Source organism: Sorex araneus, chromosome 9 (genome assembly GCF_027595985.1).
Source record: "Sorex araneus isolate mSorAra2 chromosome 9, mSorAra2.pri, whole genome shotgun sequence".
Classification (NCBI taxonomy): Eukaryota; Metazoa; Chordata; class Mammalia; order Eulipotyphla; family Soricidae; genus Sorex; species Sorex araneus.
This window is the reverse complement of record NC_073310.1, coordinates 17,163,891-17,191,663: the sequence shown is the minus strand read 5'-3', so window position 1 is coordinate 17,191,663 and position 27,773 is coordinate 17,163,891. Positions and strand designations below refer to the sequence as shown.

Sequence of the window (27,773 nt, the reverse complement as noted above, 5' to 3'; positions counted from 1 at the left end):
TTTATTTTTTCTTTTTTATTGTTTTTTTGTTTGTTTTTGTTCTTTGCTTTTTAGGTTACACCCAGTGATGCACAGGGGTTACTCCTGGCTTTGCACTCAGGAATTAACCTTGGTGGTGCTCAGGGGACCTTATGGGATACTGGGAATCGAACCCAGGTTGGCATCATGCAAGGCAAATACCCTACCCGCTATGCTATCACTCCAGCCCCTTTCATTGGTTTTTAAGCCACATCCAAGTATTAAAGTGCTACTCCTGGCTTTGTATTCAAGGATAACTCCTGGCAGTATTAAGGAAACCATATGTAGAAGCAGGATCGGCCACATGCAAGTAACTTCTATACTATCTCTCTGGTCCCTGAACGTTTAGTTTGTAATCATATTCTATATATTCACAAAAAAACATTCACAGGTGGGGGGACTGGAGAGATAGAACAGCAGGGTGGGTGCTAGTCCTGCACACAGCTGATCCAAGTTTGATCTCAGATTTGATCTCGGCATTCTATATGATCTTCAGAACACCACCAGGAATCATTCCTGAATGATGAGCCATGAATAAGCCCTGAGCATCACAGGGTGTGGCCCAAAACAAACAAGCAAACAAAAAGATACATTTTATTTTTTACTATTCTTAATTAAAAAATTTTTTTTTCAGGGGCTGGAGTGATAGCACAGCGGGTAGGGCATTTGCCTTGCATGCGGCCGACCCAGGTTTGAATCCCAGCATCCCATATGGTCCCCTGAGCACCGCCAGGAGTAATTCCTGAGTGCATGAGCCAGGAGTGACCCCTGTGCATCGCCGGGTGTGACCCAAAAAGAAAAAAAATTTTTTTTCACAGGTAGGAACTAGAGTGATATGGCACTTCTTGCCTTGCACCCAGGTTTGATCCCCTGGGCACCGCCAGGAGTAATTTCTAAGTGCAGAGCCAGGAGTAACCCCTGAGCATCACTGGGTGTGGCCCAAAAAAAAAAAAAAAACAAAGAAAAAAAATTTACAGGTGCAAGGGACTGCAAGTGGAAAAAGCCTAAGAAGCCCTGGTTCAGCTGACCTTAAGCCTCAATGTGTCTTATTTCAAAAGCCAGCAACAGTGGCATCATCTAAGACAGTGGTCTTCAACAACTGGACTATCTTGGTTTTCAGGGCCCAGTCCTAGGACCGGTATGCAGGATGGGTGTGGATCAACAGGTATGAAATGGTTGGGAACAGTGACAGGAGTGGGGAGTATCAGCCTACAGGTGGTAGAAAGTCTGCAAAATCATATGGTCCAGCCCTGGAATGTGAAGGGACAGTCACATCAGCAGCCCATGGCTATGTGTCTCTATTGTATGGTCCGTGAATGATGTTATAAATATCCAAATGGGGGGCTGGAGCGATAATACAATGGGTAGGGTGTTTGCCTGGCACGCGGCCAACCAAGATTCTATCCCCGGCACTCCATATGCTCCCCTGAGCAACACTAGGAGTAATTCCTGAGGGCAGAGATAGGATAATTCCTGAGCATCACCAGGTATGACCCCAAAAGCCAAATAAATAAATAAACAAATACCCAAATGGCCCTTAGCAGAAAAAAGATTCACCACTCCTCATTCCTCACTCCTAAAAGTTTGTCAAGATTTGAAATTCTTGCACTGGGGATGTAGCTCAGTGGTAAAAACTGGTGTTCAATACCTTGCATAAAGCAAGAGAAGGGAGGGCGGGAGGGAGAAAGAGAGGAAGGGAGGGAGGGAGGGAGGGAGGGAGGAAGGAAGGGAGGAAGGAAGGAAACGCAGAATTCTCAGCCCCACTACAGAATTATATAATCAGAATCCACATACTAGCAAGATCTTCAGGCTATTTACGAGCACATTAAAATTTTGTTATATTGTTTCTCCTCCTGGAATATACCCTAAGAGCCCCAAAACGCAATACAGAAAATTCATTTGCATTTCTGTTCATTGCAGCCAAAATCTGGAAACAACCCAAGTGCCCAAGAACAGAGGAACAGATAAAGAAACTATGGTACATCTACAAAATGGAATATGGCATAGCCGTAATGAAGAAAAGAGTTATGAAATCTGCTGATACATGGGTGGACGAGGTCTCATACTGAGTGAAGTGAGTCAGTGGGACAGGGACAGACCAGAACGATCTCATTTATTTGTGAGATATAAAGAAACTCAGTAAGAGAATACCCAAAGTCAATAGAAGCGAAGGCCAGGAGGACAGGTCCTTCCAGGACAGCTTGCCACCATGGGTGGAGAGCAGTTAGGTCAGAGAAGGGACCACTATGATATTGGAAATGATCACTGAGCAAAAACTGAGAGTGGAAAGGAGGTTAACTGATATGCATGCTGCCCGTTTAGTAATATATTACAAACCACAGGGCCTAAAAGGAAAAAAGAAAAAAGAAAAGTATCTGCCACAGAGGCAAGCTGGGGGGCAGTTCTTTTTTTAAAAAAGAACTGTTTGGTTTGGTTTGGGAGCCAAACCTGGCAGTGACCAGGGGCTATTCCTGGCTCAGTGCTTGAGGGCTCTTGGGGAACCCCTGCAATGCTGGGAATCAAGGCCCAGTTTCCAGCATACAAAGCACGAGCTTAGACCATTCAACTCTTATCTCCAGCTCGATCTTTTCAGCTCAAAGTTTGACAAGCTCCAGCCCCAAACCATTCTGCCCTCTGAGCATCACTGCATGCTTCCCTTGCAAGGATCAGTGGTTCTCAACGAAGTGGGGGTGGGGAGTGGAGAGAATGTTTCTACCCACCCCAGGGATTCTTACAATGTCTGAAGGCATTTTTGTTTGTCATAACTGAGACAAGGCTGGGGTGCGACTGGTCCTAAGGTAGAAGCCAGCAATTTATTCAATATCCCACACTGGGGGACTGGAGCAATAGCACAGCGGGTAGGGCGTTTGCCTTGCATGCAGCCGGCCCGGGTTCGATTCCCAGCATCCCATATGGTCCCCTGATCCCCTGAGCACCACCAGGAGAGACTCCTGAGTGCAGAGCCAGGAGTAACCCCTGTGCATTGCCAGGTGTGACCCAAAAAGCAAAAAAAAAAAAAAAAAAATTAAATTAAAAAAAATAAATATCCCACACTGGGGCCTTTGGAATAGTACAGCGGGAAGGGTGCTTGTCCTGACCCAGGTTTGCCAGCACTCCATACGGTCCCCCGAACCCTACAAGGAGGGATCCCTGAGTGCAGAGCCAGAAGTAAGCTCTATGCACCACTGAGTATGACCCCAAATGATAAATAAGTATCCTGCAGTGTTTAGGACAAGACCCACCCCAGAGAATTAGCCAGTCTAAACGTGAAGAGCACCAAGTCTGACAAATCCTGCTATTGCTGATATGTGTGTATGTAGGGGGGCTCAGGGGAAGGGGAGGCCATACCCAGAAGAGCTCAGGGCTTACTCTTGGCTTGACTTGTGCTAAGAAAACACTCTTGGGCTTGAGGACCCTATGTTAGGGATCGAACCCAGGTTGGCCATATGCAAGTCACAAGCACCCTACCCACTGTACTATCTCTCTAGCCCCTTACTGACCATAGACCTCTCCCCACCCCCCATGGTTCTGGGGTCTGCTTAAAGAAAAGATTTTCATGTCAAAATTATGACTTTCAGGGCTGGAGCGACAGCACAACGGGTTGGGCGTTTGCCTTGCACATCATCGCCAACCCGGGTTCAATTCCCAGCATTCCAAATGGTCCCCCGAGCACCCAATCAGTAATTCCTAAGTGCAGAGCCAGGTGTAACCTCTGTGCATTTTCTTTTTGGGTGTGACCCAAAAAGAAAAAAAACTTTGACTTGCAAAAGAAACATCATACGAAATCCCTTTCCTTATGGGTCAGTCTCACAAGCTTTCACATTCTGCAAACTAACTTAAATCAGGATCAGCCAACTAGGGCCCACAAGACAAATCCAACCCACCACCTGTTTCCTGCTGTTTGCTGCTTGTTTGGTTTTTACCCGTGTTTTGAGGTGTGAGGGAGGTGTGTGGGAGCAAACCGAGGGTCTCACATATATGAGGTAAGCACTCTACCTCATCTCTGGCCTTAACGCCAGTAGTCTAAGACATAAGATGATCTGTACAAGTTTTAATAAGTGGGTGGGAATTGGGGCTGCAGAGAGTTCAGGAGGTGAGGTGCATGCTTAACGCTGCAGACCCACCTGAGCTCCAGCTCCACATACGGTCCCCTGAGTAATGCCATGGGTCACTCCAGAGCACAGAGCGAGGAACAGCTTGTGAGCACTACCGGGTGTGGTCCAAAGGAAAAAAAAAGTTTGTAATTCAGAACCAGGGAGAGAACTCAATGGCCAGAGCACATTCTTGGCATGCAGGAGAACCATGTTTAATCCCTAGCACCACATGCTCTCTCAGACACTGAACCAGAAATAACCCCTGAGCACTACTTAGTGTGCTCAAAAAAAAAAAAAAAAAGTAGACAATTCAGAGGTGGGAACAAGTGGGAACCACATACCTTTCTTGTCTATACAAGGTCCTAGGTTGTATATTTGTTTTTCAACAGTGGGGATTAAACACAAGGCCTGTACTATAGCTGCTGAGTCATATTCCCAGCTTAGCAGTCTTGGTTTTATCCCTGGCAATGCACGGCTCCCAAGAACTAATGACAGAAAAAAAAAAAAATTTTTAAAAGTGTGGACCTAGAAAAGTAACACAGTTACTTTTATACCTGGCCTACCTGGGTTCAATCCCCAGCACCACGTATGGACTCCAAGTCCCACCAGGAGTGATTCCTGAGTGCACAGTCAGGAGGAAGCCCTGAGAACAGCCACAGTGTGGACCCAAAACAAAAAAAAATTTTTTTTTTCCTTTTGGGTCACACCCGGCAATGCACAGGGGTTATGCCTGGCTCTGCACTCAGGAATTACTTCTGGCAGTGCTCAGGGGACCATATGAGATGCTGGGAATCAAATTCGGGTCGCCGCTGCAAGGCAAACGCCCTACCCACTGTGCTATCACCCTATCTGCTGTGCTATAGCTCCAGTCCCCACCCAATTTTTTTAAGTATACAATTCAATGTTTATCAGCATATTCTAAGTTGAAGAATCATCACCATAATTTTAAAATATTGAAAATCTGGGGTTGGACTGATAGCACAGTGGGCAGGGCATTTCCCTTGCACGCGACCAACCCGGGTTCGATTCCCAGCATCCCATATGGTCCCCCAAGCACTGCCAGGAGTACTTCCTGAGTGCAGAACCAGGAGTAACCCCTGTGCATCGCCGGGTGTGATCCAAAAAGAAAAATAAAAATTGAAAATCACCTCAAAGACAAACCATTTAGGCCAGGAGGCAGCTCAAAGGGCTTTGTCCATGCTTTCCACTCAAGAGTTCAACCCTTGGCACAACATGGACCCCTGCACCAAGCCAGGATGACCCTTGAGCATCAAGCTTAGAGTAGTTGCCCAAGCACTGCTATGTGTGGCACTAAAACAAAAGTTTTGTTTTTTTGGTTTTGGGGTCACACCTGGCGATGCTCAGGGGTTACTCCTCACTATGCACTCAGGAATTACTCCTGGTGGTACTCAGGGAACTATATAGGATATCAGGAATCAAATCCAAGTCAGCGAGGGAAAGGCAAGAGCCCTATATGCTGTATTATCTCTCCAGCCTCACAAAAAAAAAGCACTTTATATCCTTCTACCACTCTCCCTGCACCTTTTCCTCATCTTCAACAACTCAAATCTACTTTCTGTCTTATAAATGTCCTTAATCTACATTTGTATGTGAATAGAATCATGTGCTCTTTTGTAACTTCTTTCTTTCATTTAGTGCAGTGCTGTTGTGGTTCACTCATTTTTTTTTTAAAGTACATAATAGTACTTCATTTCTCCTTATTGCCAAAATTATCCCATTGTATGGATATACGACATTCTGTTTCTCCATCTATCAGCTAAAGGACACTTGGATTGTTTCTACCTTTTGGCTATTATGAATAAAGCTGCCATAAATGTTTGTTTATAAGGGTCTCTGTAGACATGATATATCTTCAGTTCTCTTTATTAGCTACCTACAAGTAAAATAAATTGCTGGGCAGAGGCGATGGCTCAAAGGGCTGGTGTGCATGCTTTGCATACAGAAGGCTCACGTGCCATCCTCGTGACCACATGGTCCCCTGAGCACCACCTAGTGTGGCCCCCCAATGAGGAAAAAAGAGTAGCATTGCTAGGTCATCCGATGACCTTCAAGTATAAACTGAGGAGCTGCCAGACTTGTTTTCCAGAGGCTGCCCCACTCTACATTCCTACCGGCAGTGCAAACGCATTCCAACGTCTCCACTTTCTCACAAACATGCTATTTTTGTTTTGTTTTGGGGCCACACCCAGTGATGCTCAGGGGTTACTCCTGGCTTTGTGCTCAGGAATTACTCCTGGCAGTGCTCGGGAGGCCAAATGGATGGGACTGGTGGCCGCGTGTGAGGCAAACACACACCCTACTGCTGTACTAGCTCTCTGGCCCCTCACTGACATTTATCATACGCCCCTTTTTTTTTTTGGTTGCTATTATTGTGGGGGGGCACATCAGGTAGGGCTGGGGAGGCATGTGCTCTACCACGTGAGGCACATCTTCCCTGACCCTCTTCCGCCTCCCTCTCCACCTGGTCCTTTTTACATTTCTGGGGGATCAAAAGCCCAGGGCCTCGCAAGCACAAGGCAAGAGCTCCACAGCTAAGCTGCTAGCCCAGCTCTTGTGTGGTCTGTTGGGGATCCAGTCATCCTAGCGGCTGACTGTTATTATAGTAAAGTGGTACCTCATTAATCTGATCTGCAGTGTCGTGATGGACAGTGAGATGGGGCGGGGAGCACGCTTCACATGCAGGAGGACTGACTTCCGTCCCCTTTCCCGCCTGGCTCCCCAAGCACCAAGCAGGAGTAGCCCCTGAGCACGTTCAGCCAGGGCTCAAATACCAAACCAAACAAAAATAACATAAGCCTAAGCAATTTGTCCTGTGCTAAATGGCAATATTCCATTCATTTTTAATGTTGAGTAGTATTCCAGCATGTGTATAATACACACATGTGCCACATTTTCTTTATTCATTCACCCACTGATGAACACTTATTCCCTTATCTTGGCTGTTGCAAGTAATGCTGCGATGAACATAGGGGCAGGTATATATTTTTAAATTGTTGTTTTTATTTTTCTCTGATAAACACCCAGAAATAGAACAGCTGAATATATAGTAGTTCTATTTTTAATTTCTTGAAGAGTTTCCATTATTTTTTTTCCACAGTGACTGCGCCAATTTACAATCCCACCAACAGTGTATGCAGGGTCCATTTTTCCCATACCATTAACTCGTATTAAGATTTCTGTAACAGCCATTCTAGCTGGTGTGCAGCAGTATCACATTTTGTCTCTGAATTGCATTTCCCTCATAACTAATGCTGAGCATCCTTTCAGGTACTTGTTGGCCACAAAATGCTTTCTTTTAAAAAATGTTTGTTCAGATGTGGGAGCAATAGTAAGTGGATAGAGCATTAGCCTAGCATGTGGCCAACCCAGGTTTGATCCCACAGCACCCACTATGTTCCCCTAAGCACTGCCAGGAGTGATTCCTGAGTGCAGAGCAGGAAGGAGCACTGAGCACCTCCAGGTATAGCCCAAAAACCAGGGGAGGAAAAAAAATTGTTCAGATCTTCACCGTACTGTTTTAATTGGATTGTTTTCTAGTTACTGAATTGAATGCGTTCTTTACATATTTTGGATCTTAGCCCCCTTATCAGATACATAATTAGCAAATATTTTCTTCCATTAAACAGACTATCTTTTCCAAAAAAAGACTATCTTTTTTTTTTTTCTTTTTGGGTCACACCCCGAGATGCACAGGGGTTACTCCTGGCTAATGCACTCAGGAATTGCTCAGGGGACCATATGGGATGCTTGGAATCGAACCCGGGTCAGCCGCGTGCAAGGCAAACGCCCTACCTGCTGTGCTATCGTTCCAGCCCCTATCTTTTAATTTTATTGATGACATCCTTTGCTATATACTTTTTTTTTTAAACTTAAAAGGGATTTATTTGTGATTTCCTATATATGCTATATACCTTTTAGATTAACACAGTTGCACTGGTGTTTTGTTTTGTTTTGCTTTTGCTGTTTTGGGCACTTTGTGTCAGATGCAGAAAAAAAAAAAAAAACACTATCAGGCTGGAGTAACAGTCCAGTGGTTAGGACAACACGGCTTACCCAAGTTCAACCCCCAACACTCGATATGGTCTCTCAAGCCCATCAGCAGTGATCCTGAGCACAAAACTTGGATTACATCTTATACACCGTCAGGTGGGACCACACTCCCGCCAAGAAAGTCATATCAAGATCCCTCTCAAGGCGCTTATTACCAATTATTACTTCTAGTTTTGGGTTACTTTTGGATGGTGTAAGATAGTGGCCCTCGGAACCATTAGCACAGCAAGTAGGGCATTTGCCTTGCACATAGCTGGACCAAGTTCCCTGGCACCCTATGCAGTCCCCCTAGCACTGCCAGGAGTTTTCCTGAGCAGAGAGTCAAGAATAACCCCTGAGCATCACTGGGTGTAACACCCTCCCCCAAAATAGACAGTAACACAGTTTCTTTCACAGGTGGTTGTCCAATTTCCCTGCCATTTACTGAACAGACTTATCTTTCCCTGTGGTATATTCTTGACTTCTTTATTGTAAGTTAATTGGCCATAAATGTATGGACTTATTTCTAAGCTCTCTTTCTGATCCCAAAAGCCAAGAATCTATGTTTATGCAATTACCATATTGTTTTGATTACTATAGGCTTATAATGTAGTTTGTTTTTTTTTTTCCTTTTTGGGTCACACCCAGCGATGCTCAGGGGTTACTCCTGGCTTTGCACTCAGGAATTACTCCTGGCAGTGCTTGGGGGACCATCTGGGATGCCGGGGATCGAACCCGGGTCGGCCGCATACAAGGCAAATGCCCTACCCGCTGTGCTATCGCTCCGGCCCCTTATAATGTAGTTTGAAATGAAAGAATGTGATGCCTCCAGTTCTGTTCTTACCTTCCTTTACTTCTAAGTTTAACCAAACCTTGCTTTAGTTTTGCAAACATATTTTAAATTACTACTTTGAAAACTTTCCATTAAATTTAACATCTGTGTACTCACAACTTCTATATGTAGCTTTTTCCCTACCACTGACATCCACTACTTAACGGACAGTTCAATCAAGGTCAAACCATTTATGAAGGTAATACCAACAGGCCTTTCCATCTAGCCTAGGTGTGTAGTAAACTATGCCATCTAGGTTTGTGTAATTACATTCTATGGCATTCAGATAATGTTGAAATCACCAAATGACGCATTTCTCAAAACTTTATCCCAGTCCTTAAGCAACATGATTGTACATAGGTTTGGTCAAGTTTCCAAGTTTCCTTGCATGATTCACAATTTTTTGTCTGGATGTAGTTGGGTTATTTTTTTATTTGTTTGGTTTTGGGGGTCACAACTGGCTGTGCTCAGGGCTTATTCTTGGCTCTGCACTCAGAGATCACTCTTGGCAGGTGTAGGGGACTCACATATGAGGTGCCAGTAACTGGAGACAGGTTGGCTGCATGCAAGGCAAGCTACTCTACCTATTGTGCTAGTACTCCCACCCCCCAGATACTTTATGTGACATGTTATAATTAGTTACATAACTAGTCTGGGGACTAGTCTGGGGACTAGTTATCTCCCTCATGCCAGAATTTGCTTAATTTGTTTAGTAATTAAGTTGTTTGTCTTAGTGAACTCTATTTTCCTAGTGGTATTAAGGCCCCTGACATTCCTCCTCAGCAAGCACAAAAATTTGGTTATGCCCACTATCACCCTGGATGACAGGTTAAGGCTTAGTAGGGCTCTCACCTGATGATCACACTCAGCTGTGACAATGTACTAATTATACTGTATTACTCGATTATTTGTAATAATGCCCTGGGATATCACCTGCTCTAATCATCAAAAGTTGACTCTTTGGGTGACTGGAGAGAAAGTTAAGGTACTTGCCTTGCACATAATCAACCCTGGTTCAATCTCTGGAGCTTCCAAGTGAGGCCCTCAAATAAAAAGGTGACTTTTTCCCCCCTTTTTTTGGTGGGGAATGGGGAGCATTTAGAGCCTGGCTGTTCTCTGGGGACTGAGCAAGGGTCAGTAGTATGCAAGCAAGCACCTTAACCCCTGAACTCATTCTCCAACTCTAAAAAGTGACCTTTTGGGGGGACAGGGAATGGCTTGGGCCACAGTCAACATTGCTCAGGGGTTATTCCTAGCTCTACATTCAGAAATTATTCTAGAAGGTGCTCAGGGAACCATATGGGATGCTGATGATTGAACTGGGTTCAGCCAAATGCAAAGCAAATGCCCTACCAGCTGTACTATTACTGCAGTCCTAGAGGTGACTTTTGAAGTAAGCTTTGAGATCAATATTTGATATTTATTCTGACACAATAGAGTATTTCCAGCTGTCTTTTTCATTCTACTTCCTACTCTACCCCTCCAACTTCATCCTCTCCTGCAAATAAGCTGGCCTGCAGTAAAGGCTGTGTCTTCACTAAATTCCCAAATATGACTGATTTGGGTTTTGCTTGTTTTGCAGAGGTGGAGGGAGGGGTGAGGGGGGTATTGGAAAGGGTGTTGGGCCACACCCAGCAGTGCTCCAGGTCTGGAGCTCAGGAATCACTCCTGGCAGGCATGAGGGATGGCATAGGATGCCAGAATCAAACCCAGGTGAGCCACAGAAAAGACAAACCATGCTATTGCTCTGGCCCCTAAACTCACATATCTTATGACTTTTCTTGCAACCAAAACCTCCACAGATCTAGAAGGAATCCTTAGACATATATTCCCCCTCTAGTTGGAAATAAAGTCTCTACTTTGAAGAAGTGATGAGGAAATAGAATTTTAAAGACTGCTACGCCCTCCAGCCCAAATCTCTGAATCCTAGGGGGTAGGGGGGAGAGAGACAGAGATGCTGTGGTCCTCTTCCTCTCCTGGCTGGAACTACGAGCTCACTGCTGAGGATGAAACGAAACCAGCTCGGTATTTAGCACACATGGAGACAAGGGTACAGCTTTCATTCCATAAGTAGGAGCTGGCTGAAAGACGGAAGCCCCATCTTTCATCTCGCAACTTCAATGACTTGGCCTCAGTCACAAAGAGCCTCCGGAGGAATGCAGAAAGCTGAAGTCTGACCCCTCTGGGGAAGACTGGGAGCCTGGGAGCGGGGAGAATTACCTGGCCTTGCTTCATTTACCCACAGACTCTCTTCTGAGGGTTGGTTGGATTGTTTTATTTTCCCCTTTGGGGAAGAGAGCAACAAACAGCCAGAGGTGCTGGGGAGCTACTCCCAACCTTGGTTGGGGGGTGCAGTGCCAGAAATCCATGCGGTGCCAGGAATCAAACCCTGCACGCAAAGCCTGTGCTCAGCCCCTTGAGCTACCTCTTGGGTCCCATGGGCTCTTCTTAGCAAATTTTCAAGGTTTTCTGGAATAAATGTCTTCCCTTGATGTCCGCTTTGAGGGTCTTTTCATAGGGTTTGTTGTCTCTTTTGTTTTCTTGTAATCACTGTCACCAGGTCTAAGAGGAGCAGGTCAGTGGCACTCCTCAGGCAAACTACGAAGGCTGGCTGTGAAGAGCTGAGTGGCAGAAGCCCTTGGCCTCCACAGCTGAAAATATCACAGTGTGGCCTTTAGAGGAAAACTCTGCCAACCCCTGACCTAACTCACTACTGCCAATCCACTGAACATAACACTCTTGAGTCCTGGGCCAGAGAGATAGTACAATGGGTAGGGCATTTGCCTAGCACATGGCTGACCCAAGGCTGATGTCTGGCGTCTTATATGGTCCTCCTGAGCACTGTCAAGTGCAGAGCCAGGAGTAACTCCTGAGCCTCATGGGGTATGGCTCTAAAAATTGAAAAAAAAAAAAACAAAAAACAAAAAATATCTAGAGTCCCCTGAGTACTGTCAGGGGCCATTCCACAGAGCCAAGAATAGTTCCTAAGCACTGCTGGGTGTGGCCCACAAACAGACAAACAAAAAGATTAAGTAATTAACAAACAAATTCTGAGTCCCAGCCTCCAGCCTCTCTTTTTTGGGTCGGAATGTCATGTCAAGCATTGTGCAGGGCTTACTTTGGGCTCTGTGCTCAGAGATCACTCTTGGGGGCAGATCAGGGGATCGTATGTGGTGCCAGGATTCGAACCACTGTTCCTGCATGCTAGGCAAGTCCCTGCATGCAAGGTAAGTGCCTTAACCTTGTACTGACTCCATGGCCCTGAGCAGAAAAAGCTTTTTTGTTCTATCTTTTTTTTTTCTTTGCGGTCACATCCTGGCGGGGCCATATGGGCTTACTCGTGGGGGGAAGGAGGGTTAGGTTGGGAAACCATATTGGATGCTGGGGAATCGAACCTGGCAGAGCAAGCACTTTATTGCTGTCCTATGGCTCCTGCTCCCACAGAGAAACGCTGTTAGATGACTTAAGAAGTAGGACTTCTGGGGGCCGGAGTGATAGCACAGTGGGTAGGGCGTTTGCCTTGCATGCAGCCGACCCGGGTTCGATCCCCGGCATCCCATATGGTCCCCCAAGCACTGCCAGGAGTAATTCCTGAGTGCAAAGCCAGGAGTAACTAACTCCTGAGCATCGCTGGGTGTGACCCAAAAAGAAAAAAAAAAAAAAAGAAGTAGGGCTTCTTGGGCTGGTGCAATAGCACAGCGGGTAGGGTGTTTGCCTTACACGCAGCCAACCCGGGTTCTATCCCTAGCATCCCATATGGTTCCCTGAGCACCACCCTGAGCAATAACTGAGTGATAGTGCCAGGAGTAACCCCTGAGCATTGCCAGGTGTGATCCAAAAAAATAAAAAAGCAAAAAAAAGAAAAAGAAAAAAGAAGGATTTCTTGGCTAAGAACTTGACTCAAGCACGCTGTTATTTTCTGGTTGAAAGGTTTGCAGTACCTACCTCCCTGAATTGCCTTAAGAATGAAACAGATCAATGTCTGGCACTTAGAAAGCATTCAACAAGTGATGACTTGAAGGAAACTGTATCCAAAGTAAGACGCCACCTCTCTAACCTCAGAGAGTTCAGCCCCCATCCACCTAACATCTAACCGCTAAAAAAAAAAGAGAAACAAGAATAGCCTTTTCATTACATGAGAAACAACGTTTAATACCTGGGGTACACAATAATATCTAATGAAAACAAAACCAAACAAACTACAGCATTGGACCTAATAATGGCTGATGGATCCTGAAAACCAGAATTCCCTGCCACAAATGCATCCAGCCTGTTCCAGAAACAATGAATGAAAACCTTCAGGAATTGCTATCCAATCCAAAAGCCCTCTGGGGGGCGGAAAAAAAAAAAAGAGCAGCAATTCTCCCGGAGCTGGGGGCCGGGGCCTAGCTTGCTCCTTGCGGCTGACCCTCTCCTACCTCTGCCCAAAGACGACAGAAGCAGCCCCCCTCGAGCCTGCGCCCCGACTGTCACCGCCTCCCTTGGGCGCGCGGGGCGCGGCGGGCGAGGCGCCCGGGTCCGAGCGCGCGGGGACCCCGCCGCGCCCTCTGGCCGGCGCCCGTCGGGGCCGCTGACCCGCTGGTTAGTTACCTCGCAATTAAACTCCATCTCGGCGTCCATGGTGACGATCCGCACGGTGAACGTCTTGGGCTGCTTCCTCTTCAGCGAGCTGAAGCTCATGCGGGAAGCGATGGCCCCGGCCATGGCGCGCGGCTCGAGCCCGGGACCCTCGCGCCCGCGGCCTGCGCTCTGGGTCTCTTTAGCCCCCCTGGAGGCACCTCCCAGGCCTCAGGGCCACCATGGTGGCCGGCCGGCCGGCCCGAGAGCTGTCTGAGCGGCACGGGCCCCCCGCGGCCAGCATGGGCCGCGAGGACCCCCGTCCCGAGAGCGGCGAGAGGAGGTCGAGGGCGGGCCCTGACGGCCACCGGGGGCGTAAAAGCGAGCGGGGACGGGCGGGGAGGGGACGGCCCGGCGCCCGCTCGGGGATTCGGTGGGAGACGGCGGCGAGGGCTGGGGGCCAGCCCCTAGACGGCAGCGGCCCAGCCCCCGCGCGCCTCTCAGCGGCCGGTAGAGGTCTCCGGGCCCCGCTGCAGCCGGCGCGCACGTGCGCGCGTGGCTGTCACCGTCCTCGCTCCGCGCGCCCGCGGACAGCGTCCCCTCCCCAAAGCCCCCCGCTTGCTCCCCGCCCCGCCCTCAGGCCCCCAAGATACTACACACACGCACGTCAACCGAACTTGGTGGCTGCCGTCCAAACGCTCCGGTTGGCTGGACACTCCCTGAGGGGGCGGGCTTTCCTCTCCGTCCCGCCTTCTTTCGAACGACTTCACCAATTGGAAGTTCCGCATCAGTTGGAGCCGCGGGCTAAACTCAGCGCTGAGTGGCTACCGCGGAAATCACTCCGACCGCTTTTGTTTCTAGGGTTACGCCTACTCTAGCAAGACTGGTTGAGGCAACGCGGCCCTGCACCTTTTCCCGGGAAACTGTAATGACTTGGGCCCCGGGAGTAGGGTCGGTCCCTGATCCGTTGCGACCCAGCGCGACCTCCTCGTGTGACCCCCGCAGGAGATCGGGTTCTGGACAATTTTTCCTGCTTGGCAGTTAATTACACAGACTCACTTCATTCTTTCTCAAACTTTTAAGTCTTACCTCGTGGAGATCGCGTAAGCTACCACCACCCCGGATCCTTCTGCTTCTCATTGTAATAAGTATTAACTGTGACCGAGGTGGGGAGAAATAATTGTTCGGAGCTTACGGGGTTATTGAGGACTTCAGGCTTGTTAGTACACACAGAGCTCTGGGAATCAGGCTGAAGAGCTAGTACACCTAGCTACTAAAGAGCTGCACCTAGCCACCCGAGCCCCCCCCTCCGCGGGGTGCCCTGCCCCCCGGAAAAAAAAGGACCCTTGGGACTTGATAGCATACAAAAGGTTGAATTTTTTTTCAGCCCCTCAAAAGATTGAATCTTTTGAAACTTCTGTTTTTATGGATTAAGAAGTGTGGAAAAGAGGCAGGAGCGATAGCACAGCGGGTAGGGCGTTTGCCTTGCACACGGCAGACCCGGATTCCATCCCCAGCATCCCATATGGTTCCCCCAGCACCGCCAGGAGTAATTCCTGAGTGCATGAGCCAGGAGTAACCCCTGTGCATCGCTAGGTGTGACCCCCCAAAGAAAAAAGTGTGAAAAATTGAAACATTTTTGGTTGTGAACTTGATTTTTATTTCCATTTTCTAATTGCATACTGATTTTTCCCCTTCTTTGAGTATTTAGGCCACCCTGAGGTGCCCAGGGGCTACTCCATTCACATTGCTCAGAACTTATTGCTGTGAGCTAGGGATGGGAACCAGGCCTTTTGGGTGCAAAGCAGGGACTCTACTCCCTAATCATACCCTATTTACTTCCTCAACTGCCCCCCCTTTTCCCTTTTCTTCCTTTCCCTTTCCTTTATTTTTGCAGGACCTTGTACATTGTTATACAAGTGCTCTACTGCTAGCTTACATATCCCACCCAGTATTTATCTTTCAACCATCATGGCTTATAAGTACATATGTGGTGAGTAATTATAATATTCTGTATTTCTTCTGTATTTCATTTCGGCCATACCCAGCATTACTCAGGGGCTCTCCCAGCTCTGTGGCATTGCTTGGGAGACCATGAGTTCCAGGTATTGAACCTGGGCCCCCTATATGTAAAGCATGTGTTCCTGTGTGCCGAGCTGTCTCTCCAGCCCATTGTTCTCTATTTAATAAAATGTTGAACACAAAATCCAGTTCAATCCCTGGCACCACATATGGACTCCTGGGCACAAAGCCTGTCCACTACTGGGTGTGGCCTCAAAACCAAAAACATGATAGATTAATTGATTGTCTGATAAACTGAATAAACAAACTATAAATAAACTCTTAAAGCTGAATCACAGAATTGGGAGTAGCCCCCAACTACCACCAAATGTGACCTTAGCCCCCCCCCAAAAGGGGCTGGAGCAATAGTATAGCTGGTAGGGTGTTTGCTTTGCATGCAGCAGATCCCGGTTTGATCCCTTGCACCCCATATAATCCCCCAATCACCACCAGGAGTAATTCCTGAGGGCAGAGTACAGAGTCAGGAGTAATCCCTGAGCATCACTGGGAATGACCCAAAAAGAAAAAAGTAAAATCCCAAAATACTACATTAAAAAATAAACTCTTCCTCGGGCTGGAGCGATAGCACAGCGGGTAGGGCGTTTGCCTTGCACGAGGCCGACCCGGGTTCGAATCCCAGCATCCCGTATGGTCCCCTGAGCACCGCCAAGAGTAATTCCTGAGTGTAGAACCAGGAGTAACCCCTGTGCATCGCCGGGTGTGACCAAAAAAGCAAAAATAAATAAATAAATAAATAAACTCTTCCTTTTACCAGAAATGCCCTTAATGCTATAAGCAAGTTTAAAAGAAAAAAGAAAAGAAAAAGAACAGGGCCAGAGAGATAGTAAACAGGTAGGGTGCTTACCTTGCATGTGGTTCAACCCCTGGTATCACATATCTTGGTGGTCCCCAGAATACCACCAGGAGCAATTCCTGAATGCAGAGCTACTCAGGAGTAATCCCTGAGTGTCACCAGGTGTGGCCCAAAAACCAAAAAAAAATGAGATTTTTTTTTTAAAAAAACTCTTTATGCCTAATTAGAGATGGGGATAGAAGATCAAACCCAAGACCTCAAAAATACATAGGATGTGCTTTAGCACTGAACTATGTTCCCAGCTGATACTGAATTCCTTAAATAACTGAATAAGTGATTAGAGATCAGGGCTGGAGAGAGCTCGCTGGTCTGGAGTGCATGTTTTGTATGCGGGATTCATTCCTAGCACCACATGTGATCCCCCACCACCACCAAGAGTTACCCCTGAGAGCCAGGCTGGAGGTAACCTGAGCACTACCACGTAAGGCCCCCAAACAAAAACAAACTGAATAGAGAAAAATGAACACATCTTGGGCTGGAGCCATAGTACAGTAGGCAGGGCGCTTGCCTTGCTCACACCATCCCCAACCCCCAACCCCATCCCATATGCCTCCCCGCCTCCCCGCACTCCCTCCCTGTGCATTGCCAGGAGTAATTCCTGAGTGCAGAGCCAAGACTAACCCCTGAACATCACCAAGTGTGGTCCAAAAACAAAAATTAGCATATCTTAACTAAACAATAAGCATTTTTGTATTACCTTATCATTTGCATCATCCTCATTCTATACAATAGCACTGTCCTAGCACTGTTGTTCCATCGATTTGCTCGAGCGGGCACCAGTAACGTCTCCATTGTGAGACTTGTTGTCACTGTTTTTGGCATATCGAATATGACACGGGTAGCTTGTCAGGCTCTGCCGTGCAGGTGGAATAGTCTTGGTAGCTTGCCAGGCTCTCCAAGAGAGGCAGAGGAATCAAACCCGGGTCAGGTCAGCCACATGCAAGTGTGTTGCTGTGTTGCTGTGCCACCTGCTGTGCTATCAGCCTCATTCTATAGACTAAGGAAAAGATTCAATATGTGTCGCTGACCATCCATCACCCATGAGAGAGCATCAGGGGCACCCAACCCAGTGCCTCCACACCCACAAGTATCAACACTGCACTCTCCCTGCTTCCCTGGCTGTGGTTTCTAAATTGCTCCCCATGGCAGATCCAAGTAAAGCACTGGCAAATACTGTCTGTATCTCTCTCTCCTAACACATAAATCTACTTCTTCCCCCACCAGCCCCTACTGTGCCATGACCTACCAGCCATGTTCCTGGAACTGTTTGCTGGCACACACCGGCGGGCTGCCGTGGGGAACTTTATGTACTGTCTACCACTAGCACATTCTCCCCACCAAACTGGTAGTTTCCGGCAGTCAGGGCTTGGCGGGGGAGTGTCTTTATTTTTGCTGCTTCAATTCTTCCCAGCAGGTGGGAGAACCAGGCAGGAGTCTCCTATGGGCTCCCCACCAAGGCAACAAATCAGGCCTTTAACCCAGGACTATGATCCCTAACAGAAAATAAGTGACTTTCCAAACCTCCCAAAGTTGTCTCAGGAGGAGGTAGATCACACAGCAGGACTAAAAGTGATATTGATGACCTGTAATGGCTCCTTTTTACAGAAAGGTTAGTAGGTGTGAGGCACTGAGGCACTCCTTTGGGTAGATGCCAAGGAATGCCAGTCTCTTTTTTTTTTTTTTTTTTTGGTTTTTGGGTCACACCCGGCGATGCACAGGGGTTACTCCTGGCTCTGCACTCAGGAATTACTCCTGGTAGTGCTCAGGGGACCATATGGGATGCTGGGAATCGAACCCAAGTTGGCCTCGTGCAAGGCAAACACCCTACCTGATCCAGCCATGCCAGCCTTAATAAAAGCTGAAAAAGACATGGTACAGATGTTTGCCTACAGGCTACAGCCAGACTGTCACCTGGCTGGAGAAACAGATCAGAACTGTGCGTAAATACATTTCTGTGGTTTTTAAGCCACCAAGTTTGTGGTATTTCCTAGTGTCCACAGGAAATGAGCAATGTAGGTATTCAGTAAATATCAGTAAAATAAAGAGGGATATTGTGGCCAAGCACAGATATTGCTGCCAAGTCCAGGTGGACACCTCTAGAAAGCCAGTGGAGGGAAAAACAAGTTTATTCAGATGCTGGCAACCTGAGAAGATGTCAGCCTTCCCGTTCCCAAAACAACAGCTGATCCTCAATCTGAGGTCTGGGGTTTATATGGAGAGAAATGGGGAAGTGGGACAATGTGTGGTAAGGCAGGGCCTAGACATAGAGTGTCCAACTGGGTACTAGTGGTTTGATGATGGGGTCCTGCTTTTGCTAAAAAGCTTTGATTTGGGGTTGGAGCGATGGAGGAGGTTAGGCGCATGCAGCTGACCCGGTTCGATACCTGGCATTGCATGTGTTCCCTGAGCACCACCAGTATCACTTGAGCACCGGGTAAAGTTCCAAAATAACTAAAAGTAAGAATATGGGGAGCTGGAGCAATAGTATAGCAGGTAGGATGTTTGTCTTGCACACAACTTACCCGGGTTCAATCCCCAGGATCGTCCCTCGAGCATTGCCAGGAGTAATTCCTAAGTGCAGAGATAGGAGTAACCCCTGAGCATCACCAGATATGATCCAAATGCAAAAAAAAATTTTTTAATTAAATTTAAAATAAATAAAAATAAAATTATGGGACTGGAGTAGTACAGTGTGTAGGGCACTTATCTTAAACATGGCTGACCTGGGTTGGTTCCCCAGCACCTCATATCTCAGACATCCCTAAATATTCCCATGAGTGACCCCTAAGCACAAAGTCAGATAAGCCCTGAACACCACTGAGTATGGCCTCAAATCTCCACGCAGCCCCCACGGAGTGCCCCCCGGCTTTTGCACAGCAGCCTCTGGATGCTCATCAGCTCCCAGGTTCTCACATCCCTTTTAGCTCTCAGGTCTGCTGCCCAGCTAGTTGGTAGAAGAGAAATTCCTGACCTACAACATCAACATCGTGCGCCTCCCTGCCTCACTGGACCCAGCATCTTTGGCCCAGCAGGAGCAGGCAGTACTAAGAGCAGGACCCCAGAAATCTGCCCAAACTTCCTGGGTCCCAGGGGTCCCCCCCAGAAAGGCCAGACCTGGCCCCTGCTGCCCACGCAGAAGGTGGTGACACTCCCAGACAGAGCTGTGGGGAGCCCTGGAGCCCAAGGTCTGGGAACAGCTCCAACAACGGGAGTCCGAATGTGGGGGGCAACCAGAACCCAACCTGGGAGGGAACAGCGAAGACAAGAGAAGCCTTAACACAGGAAAGAAGGCAGGTAAGACAACTGGGGCCTGAACTGGGTGGGGCAGGAGCTTGAATACAGGGGTGCATTATGCAAAAAGCGGGTGATGCCTAGGCCTTCCACCCCACCAGGAGGTCAGCACCCTGCAGTGAGTGAACATTTAAACCCAGAGGTAAGAAAGCTGAGAGGGGCTAGAGCAATAGCACAGTGGGTAGGGCGTTTGCCTTGCACACTGCTGACCCGGGTTCGATTCCCAGAATCCCATATGGTCCCCCAAGCACCTCCAGGAGTAAAGTAATTCCTGATGCAGAGCCAGGAGTAACCCCTGAGCATCACTGGGTGTGACCCAAAAAACAAACAAACAAAAAAAAAAATAGAAAGCTGAGACTACAAGCCGCCCAGGCCCAGTGTGGCCTGCTCAGTTTATCTGTATATCAGAGGTGGGGTCCTGGGTAAAACTGGGGCTTCTGAGTGGCAGCTGCTTGTGACCCACTCACTGCTCTCTGGTTCTGTGCTGGGTTCCCTCGCAGCTGCTGGTAGACCACTGCCTGACAAATCTGGGGCCGGGGCCTATATTAGCCCATTGTCCTGATGGCATATCACTCTGTATCAGTGTCATCCCGTTGTTCATCAATTTACTCGAGCAGGCTCCAGTAATGTCTCCATTCATCCCAGCCCTGAGATTTTAGCAGCCTCTCCTTGTCTTTCCCAATGATTGGAGGCTCTTTCAGGGTCAGGGGAACGAGACCTATTATTGTTACTGTATTTGGCATATTGAATACGCCATGGAGAGCTTGCTAGGCTCTTCCGTGCGGGTGGGATACTCTGGGTACTTGCCGGGCTCTCCGAGAGGCATATATATATGCCTGCAGTGCTTGGGGGACCATATGGGACCTGGTTATCGCAGACCAGCTGCTGTTCCTGTTCCTGCTGTTCTATTACTCCAGCCTTCTGCTTTGTTCCCTTTTGGTTTTTCTTTTGCCACAGTGGAGGAGCACAGGGCTTCCAAGAGAAAGAGCTCGGGATTCACACCTGATGGGCATCAAGTCCCAGCGTGTTTCGGCCCAATGTATGCTGACCCTGTAATGACTCCAGACCCCATAACTTGCGATTCCCCTATTTTATCCTTCCCATTCTGGAGAGCCTCGCCTGCTCCGTCACACAGTCTCAGGTTCAAATGTTGCTGTGCGCACCGTTTGGGGCATGCGCCATTCCTAAGGAGGCTTATCAGAAGACCTCTGGCGTGAACAGAATTATGGGGGGGTCAAGTAACTCCGGCCCGGCAAGATACCGAGAGTATCCCACCTGCACAGCAGAAACTGGCAAGCTCCCTGTGGTGTATTCGATATTCCAAAAACAGTAACAAGTCTCACAATGGAGAAGTTACTGGTGCCCGCTTGAGTAAATCGATGAGCAATGGTATGACAGTGATACAGTGATACATATATATATATATTACATATATATATTTCCCTTTACGATGATGTGTCCATATTATCTGGGCTGGAGCGGTTGGGCATTCGCTGTTCACGTGGCCGACCCGAGTTCGATTTCTCCGCCCCTCTCGGAGAGCTCGGCAAGCTACCGAGAGTATCAAGCCTGTGCAGCAGAGCCTGGCAAGTTACTCGTGTGTATTGGATATGCCAAAAACAGTAACAATAAGTCTCTCGATGAGAGATGTTACTGGTGCCCGCTCGAACAAATCGACGAGCAACGGGATCAATAGAGGAGTTAATTTTTGCGGGGGAGCTTTTATGTTGAAATGGGGCAAAAGATGCTGCTCCTTAAAACAAGAGAAACAACTGAATCGGGAAGAGCTATTTGTGGGAGTAAAAGTCTTTAAAAAACTTTTGAACAAGAATCAGAGTCTGAGCCATCAACTGACAAACTGAATGTGGAGTTCCAGGGAGAACATGGTATACAGGACTTGCTGGCAGGCTGAGCCTGGATATGACAGTGGGGGACAGCAGGGCCTGATAGCAAGTTTTGGAGAAGACCCAGGCAGAGCTGCTATGGGTGAAGATCCAGTGCTCTCTGATGGCGAGGAAGCTGCCCTCCAGGCACTGAGCAAAGGAAAAGGAGTATTTCATTTTGTTTTATTTTGTTTGGGAGGGCCATACCTGCGATGGATGCTAAGGGCTTACTTCTGACTCTGTGCTGAGGACACATTCCTGGAAGTGCCCAGGGGACCACCTGGGATCAACCTAGGTTGGCTGCACGTACAGTAAGCACCCTACCCGTTGTGCTATCACTCTGGCCCCCAGGATTATTTTTTTTATTTTTATTTTATTTTTTATTTTTTTTGCTTTTGGGGTCACACCTGGCGATGCACAGGGGTTACTCCTGGCTCTGCACTCAGGAATCACCCCTGGCCGTGCTCAGGGGACCATATGGGATGCTGGGATTTGAACCCGGGTCGGCCGCGTGCAAGGCAAACGCCCTACCCGCTGTGCTATCTCTCCAGCCCCCAGCCCCCAGGATTATTTTTAAAGAAGAAAGTTATAAAATGTATTCAATCTGGAGAACAAGATGGAGTTGCTCATGCTTACATTATGTTCACTGATAGACATACAAAATAAGGACAATGTGTATCTGCTCCAAATATATATATTTATCTAATGAGAGGCCCCGATCTGTCCCTGATCTCAAAGTTCTTTCTAGTAGTCCAGTGGCTTACATTCCAAGTTGTATGTTTTCTGGATTTTTTCAGCGCTGGAATTCAAGCCAGGGTATTACACATGCAAGGCATGTGCTGAGCTTCATACCACCCTTGGCCTGAAGTGCACTTTAGAACCATTATATAAGGGAGTTCTAGGGCGTATGCAGTACCATGGTTTGCAAAGTTCCTGGAGTGATACTCTTAATACTAAAGCTAGGCTGAAAACTGCTTAGACCAAATTCTTCATAGAGGTTGGCTAAACCTCCTGATGACGAGGGTTTCACAGTTTGCAAAGTACAATTCCATTGACCTTTGAACAATGTGAAAGTTAGGGGTACTGACAGGGACTCAACCATACTCACCCTTTCTTATCAAAATGCCCAGGTGTTCCCTTCTCTTAAGACTCTGCCAGGAACTTGCTGCAGAGATGGCCCTGGACTTTGCAATAGGCCGTTTCCGCTGGGCTGCTCCAAACGGGGGCAGGTGCCATCCCTCCGCCTGCCCTCTAGGAGCCCCAGTGGCCGCCATTTTCTAGAAGTCAGAAACAAGCTCCAGGTACAAATGGCAGTGTCTGTCGGCAAGTGCCAGGCCTCACTGGACAGGGGAGGAGTCAGCCCTGTTCTATTCCCCCTCCCCACCCATGGGACTCTGAGATGACGCCACACCCGGCCACCATCTACTTAAGCTCCCACATGGCCATGATCCAGAAACACACAAACGAATCTCGGACCCGAGCAACTGGCTGCAGCAATCTCTTCAGACCCTAATTATTAAAATTTTAGAACTCCTAGGGCGGGCGCGTACAGCCAATCTTGCGGCTGTGTGACATTATATTGTATCCATAATAAGCAATACAAAACACATTGTCTAGCAGGTATATATATATACATATATATGTATATATATTTATATATATATATATAAAACCTTTTCAGCAGGTATGAGTGGTGATGGAACTGGTCTCAAAATATCAAAGGTAACTAAAGTAGAGAGAGTATTGTGCAAATTGTCCGCCACACAGGTAGGGGGAGGTGTGGAATGGAGGGGGGCGGGGATACTGGGGATTTGGGTGGTGAAAAAACGTGCACTGGTGAAGGGATGGGTGTTTGATGACTGTATGATCAAAGTTCAAACATGAAAGTTTTGTTACTGTAACTCTCGGTGAATCAATCAAAAGACTGCCTGGGTCTCCACCATTCTACATACATGCATTCTAGCACAACCGGTTAATCAAGCAGTCCCTGCTAGCACCAAGTAAACTTTACATTAAAATAAGCGATGGGGTGGGGGTGAGGGGTCTGAGAGGTTGGGGGAAGCAATTCCAGTGGCCAAAAAGTACAGTGGATAAGGTGCTTGTCTTGCACATCACCAACCCAGGGTCAATCTCCCCCATAACTCATACGGGTCCCGGGATGGCGCAATAGCACAGCTGGTAAGGCGCTTGCCTTGCACGCGGCTGAGCCGGGTTCGATTCCCAGCACCCCATATGGTCCCCCGAGCACCGCCAGGAGTAATTCCTGAGTGCATGAGCCAGGAGTAACCCCTGTGCACTGCCTGGTGTGACCTAAAAAGAAAAAAAAAAACTCATCCGGGTATTCCGAGACCCCCATGTATAATCCCTGGGCGCAGAGCCGGAAATACGCTCAGAGTACAATCAGGCGCAGAAAAAAATTAATAAAATAAAAAAGAATAGAATAAGCGGTCCGGGCAGGGGAGATGGCTCAGAGGGCCTGAAATACACGCGAAGAGTCCGGAGTTGATCCCCATTGTAAGAAGGACCGCAACGGTACAGCAGCACGGCCCAGAGACTTATGTAGAGCACCTTTGTTTGGGAGTTGGTGTGCCTGGTCCGCACCGCCACCCCTTGCCTGTCAGGGTCGTCTGGGGGCAAGGGGCGGGGCTAGTTGGGCCTGGTGCTCGGAGCCCCTGAGAAATTGAACAGTTGAACCCTGGTCTCTCGCGTCCAAACTCATCTCCCCGATCCTCATCACTGTCATTTTGAGCCCGGAGCATACACGCTGGGTGGCTGTCACAGCCTGCTCCACTATAGCCGAAGGAAAATATCCACGCCCTGGAACTGCAGCTCCCGCCCCGCCCTCCTGCACTTCTGACCGCTGCACACAGTTCAACCTAACTTTGCTTGGGCGACCGCCCTTCAAACGCTCTGGTTGGCTGAAAAAATCCAAGGAGGCGGAGAATTTTCTCCTCCGTCCCGCCTTCTTCAGAACAAGTTCACCAATTGAAAATTCTGTCCAAGAAGCGGGTGACTGAGCTCGGCGTTGAGTGGCTCTAAGAGAAGTCATTCAGATCACTTTCGTTTCTAGGGCTACTTCCACTCTAGCAAGACTGGTTGCGGCCGTGGGGCGCTGCCACCCTTTACTGGGAAGCCACGTATCTGCGGGGTGACCCAGGTTTCAGGGCGATCCCGGGTCCAGTGAGGCGCTGCCGTTCTCACCAAGTACGCGCGCGTCCACCGAGTGTAGCCCTGCAGGCCCTGGGGTGGTCGTTTCTGCTTAATTACATATGATGGCCTCATTATTTCTCATACTTTTTTTTTTTTTGCTTTTTGGGTCACACCGGTGGTACACAGGGGTTACTCCTTACTCCCGGCTTTGCACTCAGGAATTACTCCTGGCGGTGCTCGGGGGACTGTGGGATGCTGGGAATCGAACCCGGGTCGGCCGCGTGCAAGGCAAAAGTCCTACCCGCCGTACTATCGCTCCAGCCTCTATCATACTTTTTTTTTTTTTTTTTGCTTTTTTTTTTTTTGGGTCACACCCGGCAATGCACAGGGGTTACTCCTGGTTCTACACTCAGGAATCACCCCTGGCGGTGCTCAGGGGACCATATGGGATGCTGGGATTCGAACCCGGGTCGGCCGCGTGCAAGGCAAACGCCCTACCCGCTGTGCTATCGCTCCAGCCCCTCTATCATACTTTTATTTTATTTTATTTTGCTTTTTGGGTCACAACTGGCGATGCACAGGGGTTACTCCTGGCTTTGCACTCAATAATTACTCCTGGCGTTGCTCAGGGATGCTGGGGATCAAACCCGGGTCAGCCTTGTGCAAGGCAAACACCCTACCTGCTGTGCTATTGCTCCAGTCCGCTCCCCCACAAATTTGTTGGATAAAGTGTAGGATATGCAGTAATATGTATGGTCTCAACTTGTAATGGTATTGATAGTTTATATATATATCAAATACTTACCATATAAGGCATTCTGCAAGGTATTTTGTATGCACTTCTCTTTATTCCTGCACACACCACTTTTTATTTATTTATGTGAATACTGCGGATAAAGAGTGTGTGCATGCGTGTGTGTGTGTGTGTGTGTGTGTGTGTACTGTGGGTAATGGGTGTGTGTATATAAAGAATTTTTTTTTATTATTTTATTTTCATCCAATTCCTTCGCCCCTCTCAGAGAGCCCAGCAAGCTACCAAGAATATCCCACCCGCATGGCAAAGTTTGGCAAGCTACCCGTGGTGTATTCAATATGCCAAAAACAGTAACAACGAGTCTCACAATGGAGACGTTACTGGTGCCCACTCGAGCAAAAATCAATTTATTTATTGCTTTTTTGGGTCACACCTGGAGATGCACAGGGCTTACTACTGGCTCTGCACTAGGGCATTACTTCTAGCAGTGCTAGGGTGAACATATGGGATGCTGGGAATCGAACCTGGGTCTGCCACATGCAAGGCAAATGCCCTCCCCACTGTGCTATCACTCAGCCCCCTTTTTCTTTTTAAATACACACCGTTGTATTTATTTTATTTTTTGGTTTTTGGCCATACTCAGCATGCTTAGGCGTTACTCCTGGCTCTACACTCAGGAATCATCCTGGTGATGTTCAGTGGACCATATGGGATGCTGGGGTTCAAACCCGGGTGACCTGACCCTTTGTTCTTTTCAAATTTTCTTTTTAGGTGCCAGAGCAATAGTTTAGCCAGTAGGGCACTTGCCTTACACGTAACCGACCAGGGTTCAATCTTCAGCATCCCATATGGTTCCTGGAGCCTCTCAGGAGTGATCCCTGAACACAGAGCCAGGAGTAAGCTCTGAACACCACCAGGTGTGGCCCCAAAATATTTTAAAAGTAAATCTTTTACATTTTATTTTATTTATTTATTTATTTGGGGGCCACACCGGCAGTGTTCAGGGGATACCTCTGGCTCTGCACTGATGAATCACTCCTGATGGGCTCTAGGAACCATATAAGATGCTGGGGATCAAATTGACCACATGCAAATTTTTATTTTATTTACTTAAGTTTTGGGGTCATACCCAATGTTACTTGGGAGCTGGTCCTGGCAGTGTTTGGGGGACCGTGTAGTGCCAGGGATCAAACAGGGATCAAACCATGAACTTCACACATACAGGGCAAGTGCTCCAACACTAAGCCACACCCCAGGTCTCTACTTTAATTTTTTTGATATTTATCAAAATCCTATGGTAGGTATTTATTCCTAGTTTTATTCCTTGTGTGTACACAAGGAAATGGAGGTAGCGCTGCAATTTTCATCCTTGACTTTTGTTTTTATTTATTTATTTTATTGTTTGGGCCACACAAGGCTGTGCTTAGGGCTCCCTTCTGGCTCTGTGCTCAGGGATTATTCCCGGGGTGCCAAGGGATCATATGCAGTGCCTGGGATTGAATAGTTCAGCAGTATGTAAAGCAAAAGCCTTATCTTCTGTACTATCTTCCCCCAGGACTGTTTTAATGCAGCTCTCACCTCATTTATATTTCATTCCTCAGTTCTTCTAGATCAGTCATTTTCAAAGTGAGGTTCCTCACCTCCAGGGGACAATTAACAATGTTATTTTTGGTGGAGGTTTAAGAGCTTTTTTTGGTTGACTGTCATAGCGAGGGGTGCTCCTATCTTCCATAGAAAAAAGTCAGTGTAGCCCTTAAATATCTCACAGCAGGGGCTGGAGCGATAGCACAGCGGGTAGGGTGTGTGCCTTGCACATGGCTGACCTGGGCTCAATTCCCAGCATTCCATATGGTTCCAGAGCACTGCCAGGAGTAATTCCTGAGTGCAGAGCCAGGAGTAACCCCTGTGCATTGCCAGGTGTGACCCAAAAAGCAAACAAACAAACAAACAACTCACAGCAGTAAATAATTTGGTTCAAAGTGCCTATAGCACAGAAATAAAAATGCCTGCTCTAGAATAATATATATTTTTTTATTTTTCATTTGGTTTTATACCCAGAGGTCCTCACGGGTTATTTCTGGCTCTGCACTCAGGAATTACTCCTGGTGCTTGGGGACCATATAAGATGCTAGGGATCCAACCTGGGTCAACCATTTGGAAGACAGGCACCCAACCTGCTGTATTATTTCTTTGGCCCCTCTTTACTTTG

At 47.8% G+C, this 27,773-nt stretch overlaps 1 protein-coding gene across 3 annotated transcripts in view; it reads right to left on the bottom strand.

Annotated features, from left to right (window-relative positions):
- NF2 (NF2, moesin-ezrin-radixin like (MERLIN) tumor suppressor) overlaps positions 1-14,180 on the bottom strand; it is a 100,949-nt gene extending 86,769 nt beyond the window's left edge. For 2 of the 3 annotated variants that reach the window (XM_055146806.1, XM_004615529.2), the window contains exon 1: positions 13,585-14,179. In XM_055146806.1, coding sequence (XP_055002781.1) covers positions 13,585-13,698 — 114 coding nt within the window. In that variant the 5' untranslated portion in view covers positions 13,699-14,179. Of the gene's footprint in view, positions 1-13,584 lie in introns of all 3 variants that reach the window. The other variant, XM_004615530.2, reaches the window with a different exon arrangement.
- Positions 14,181-27,773: the final 13,593 nt, after the last annotated feature.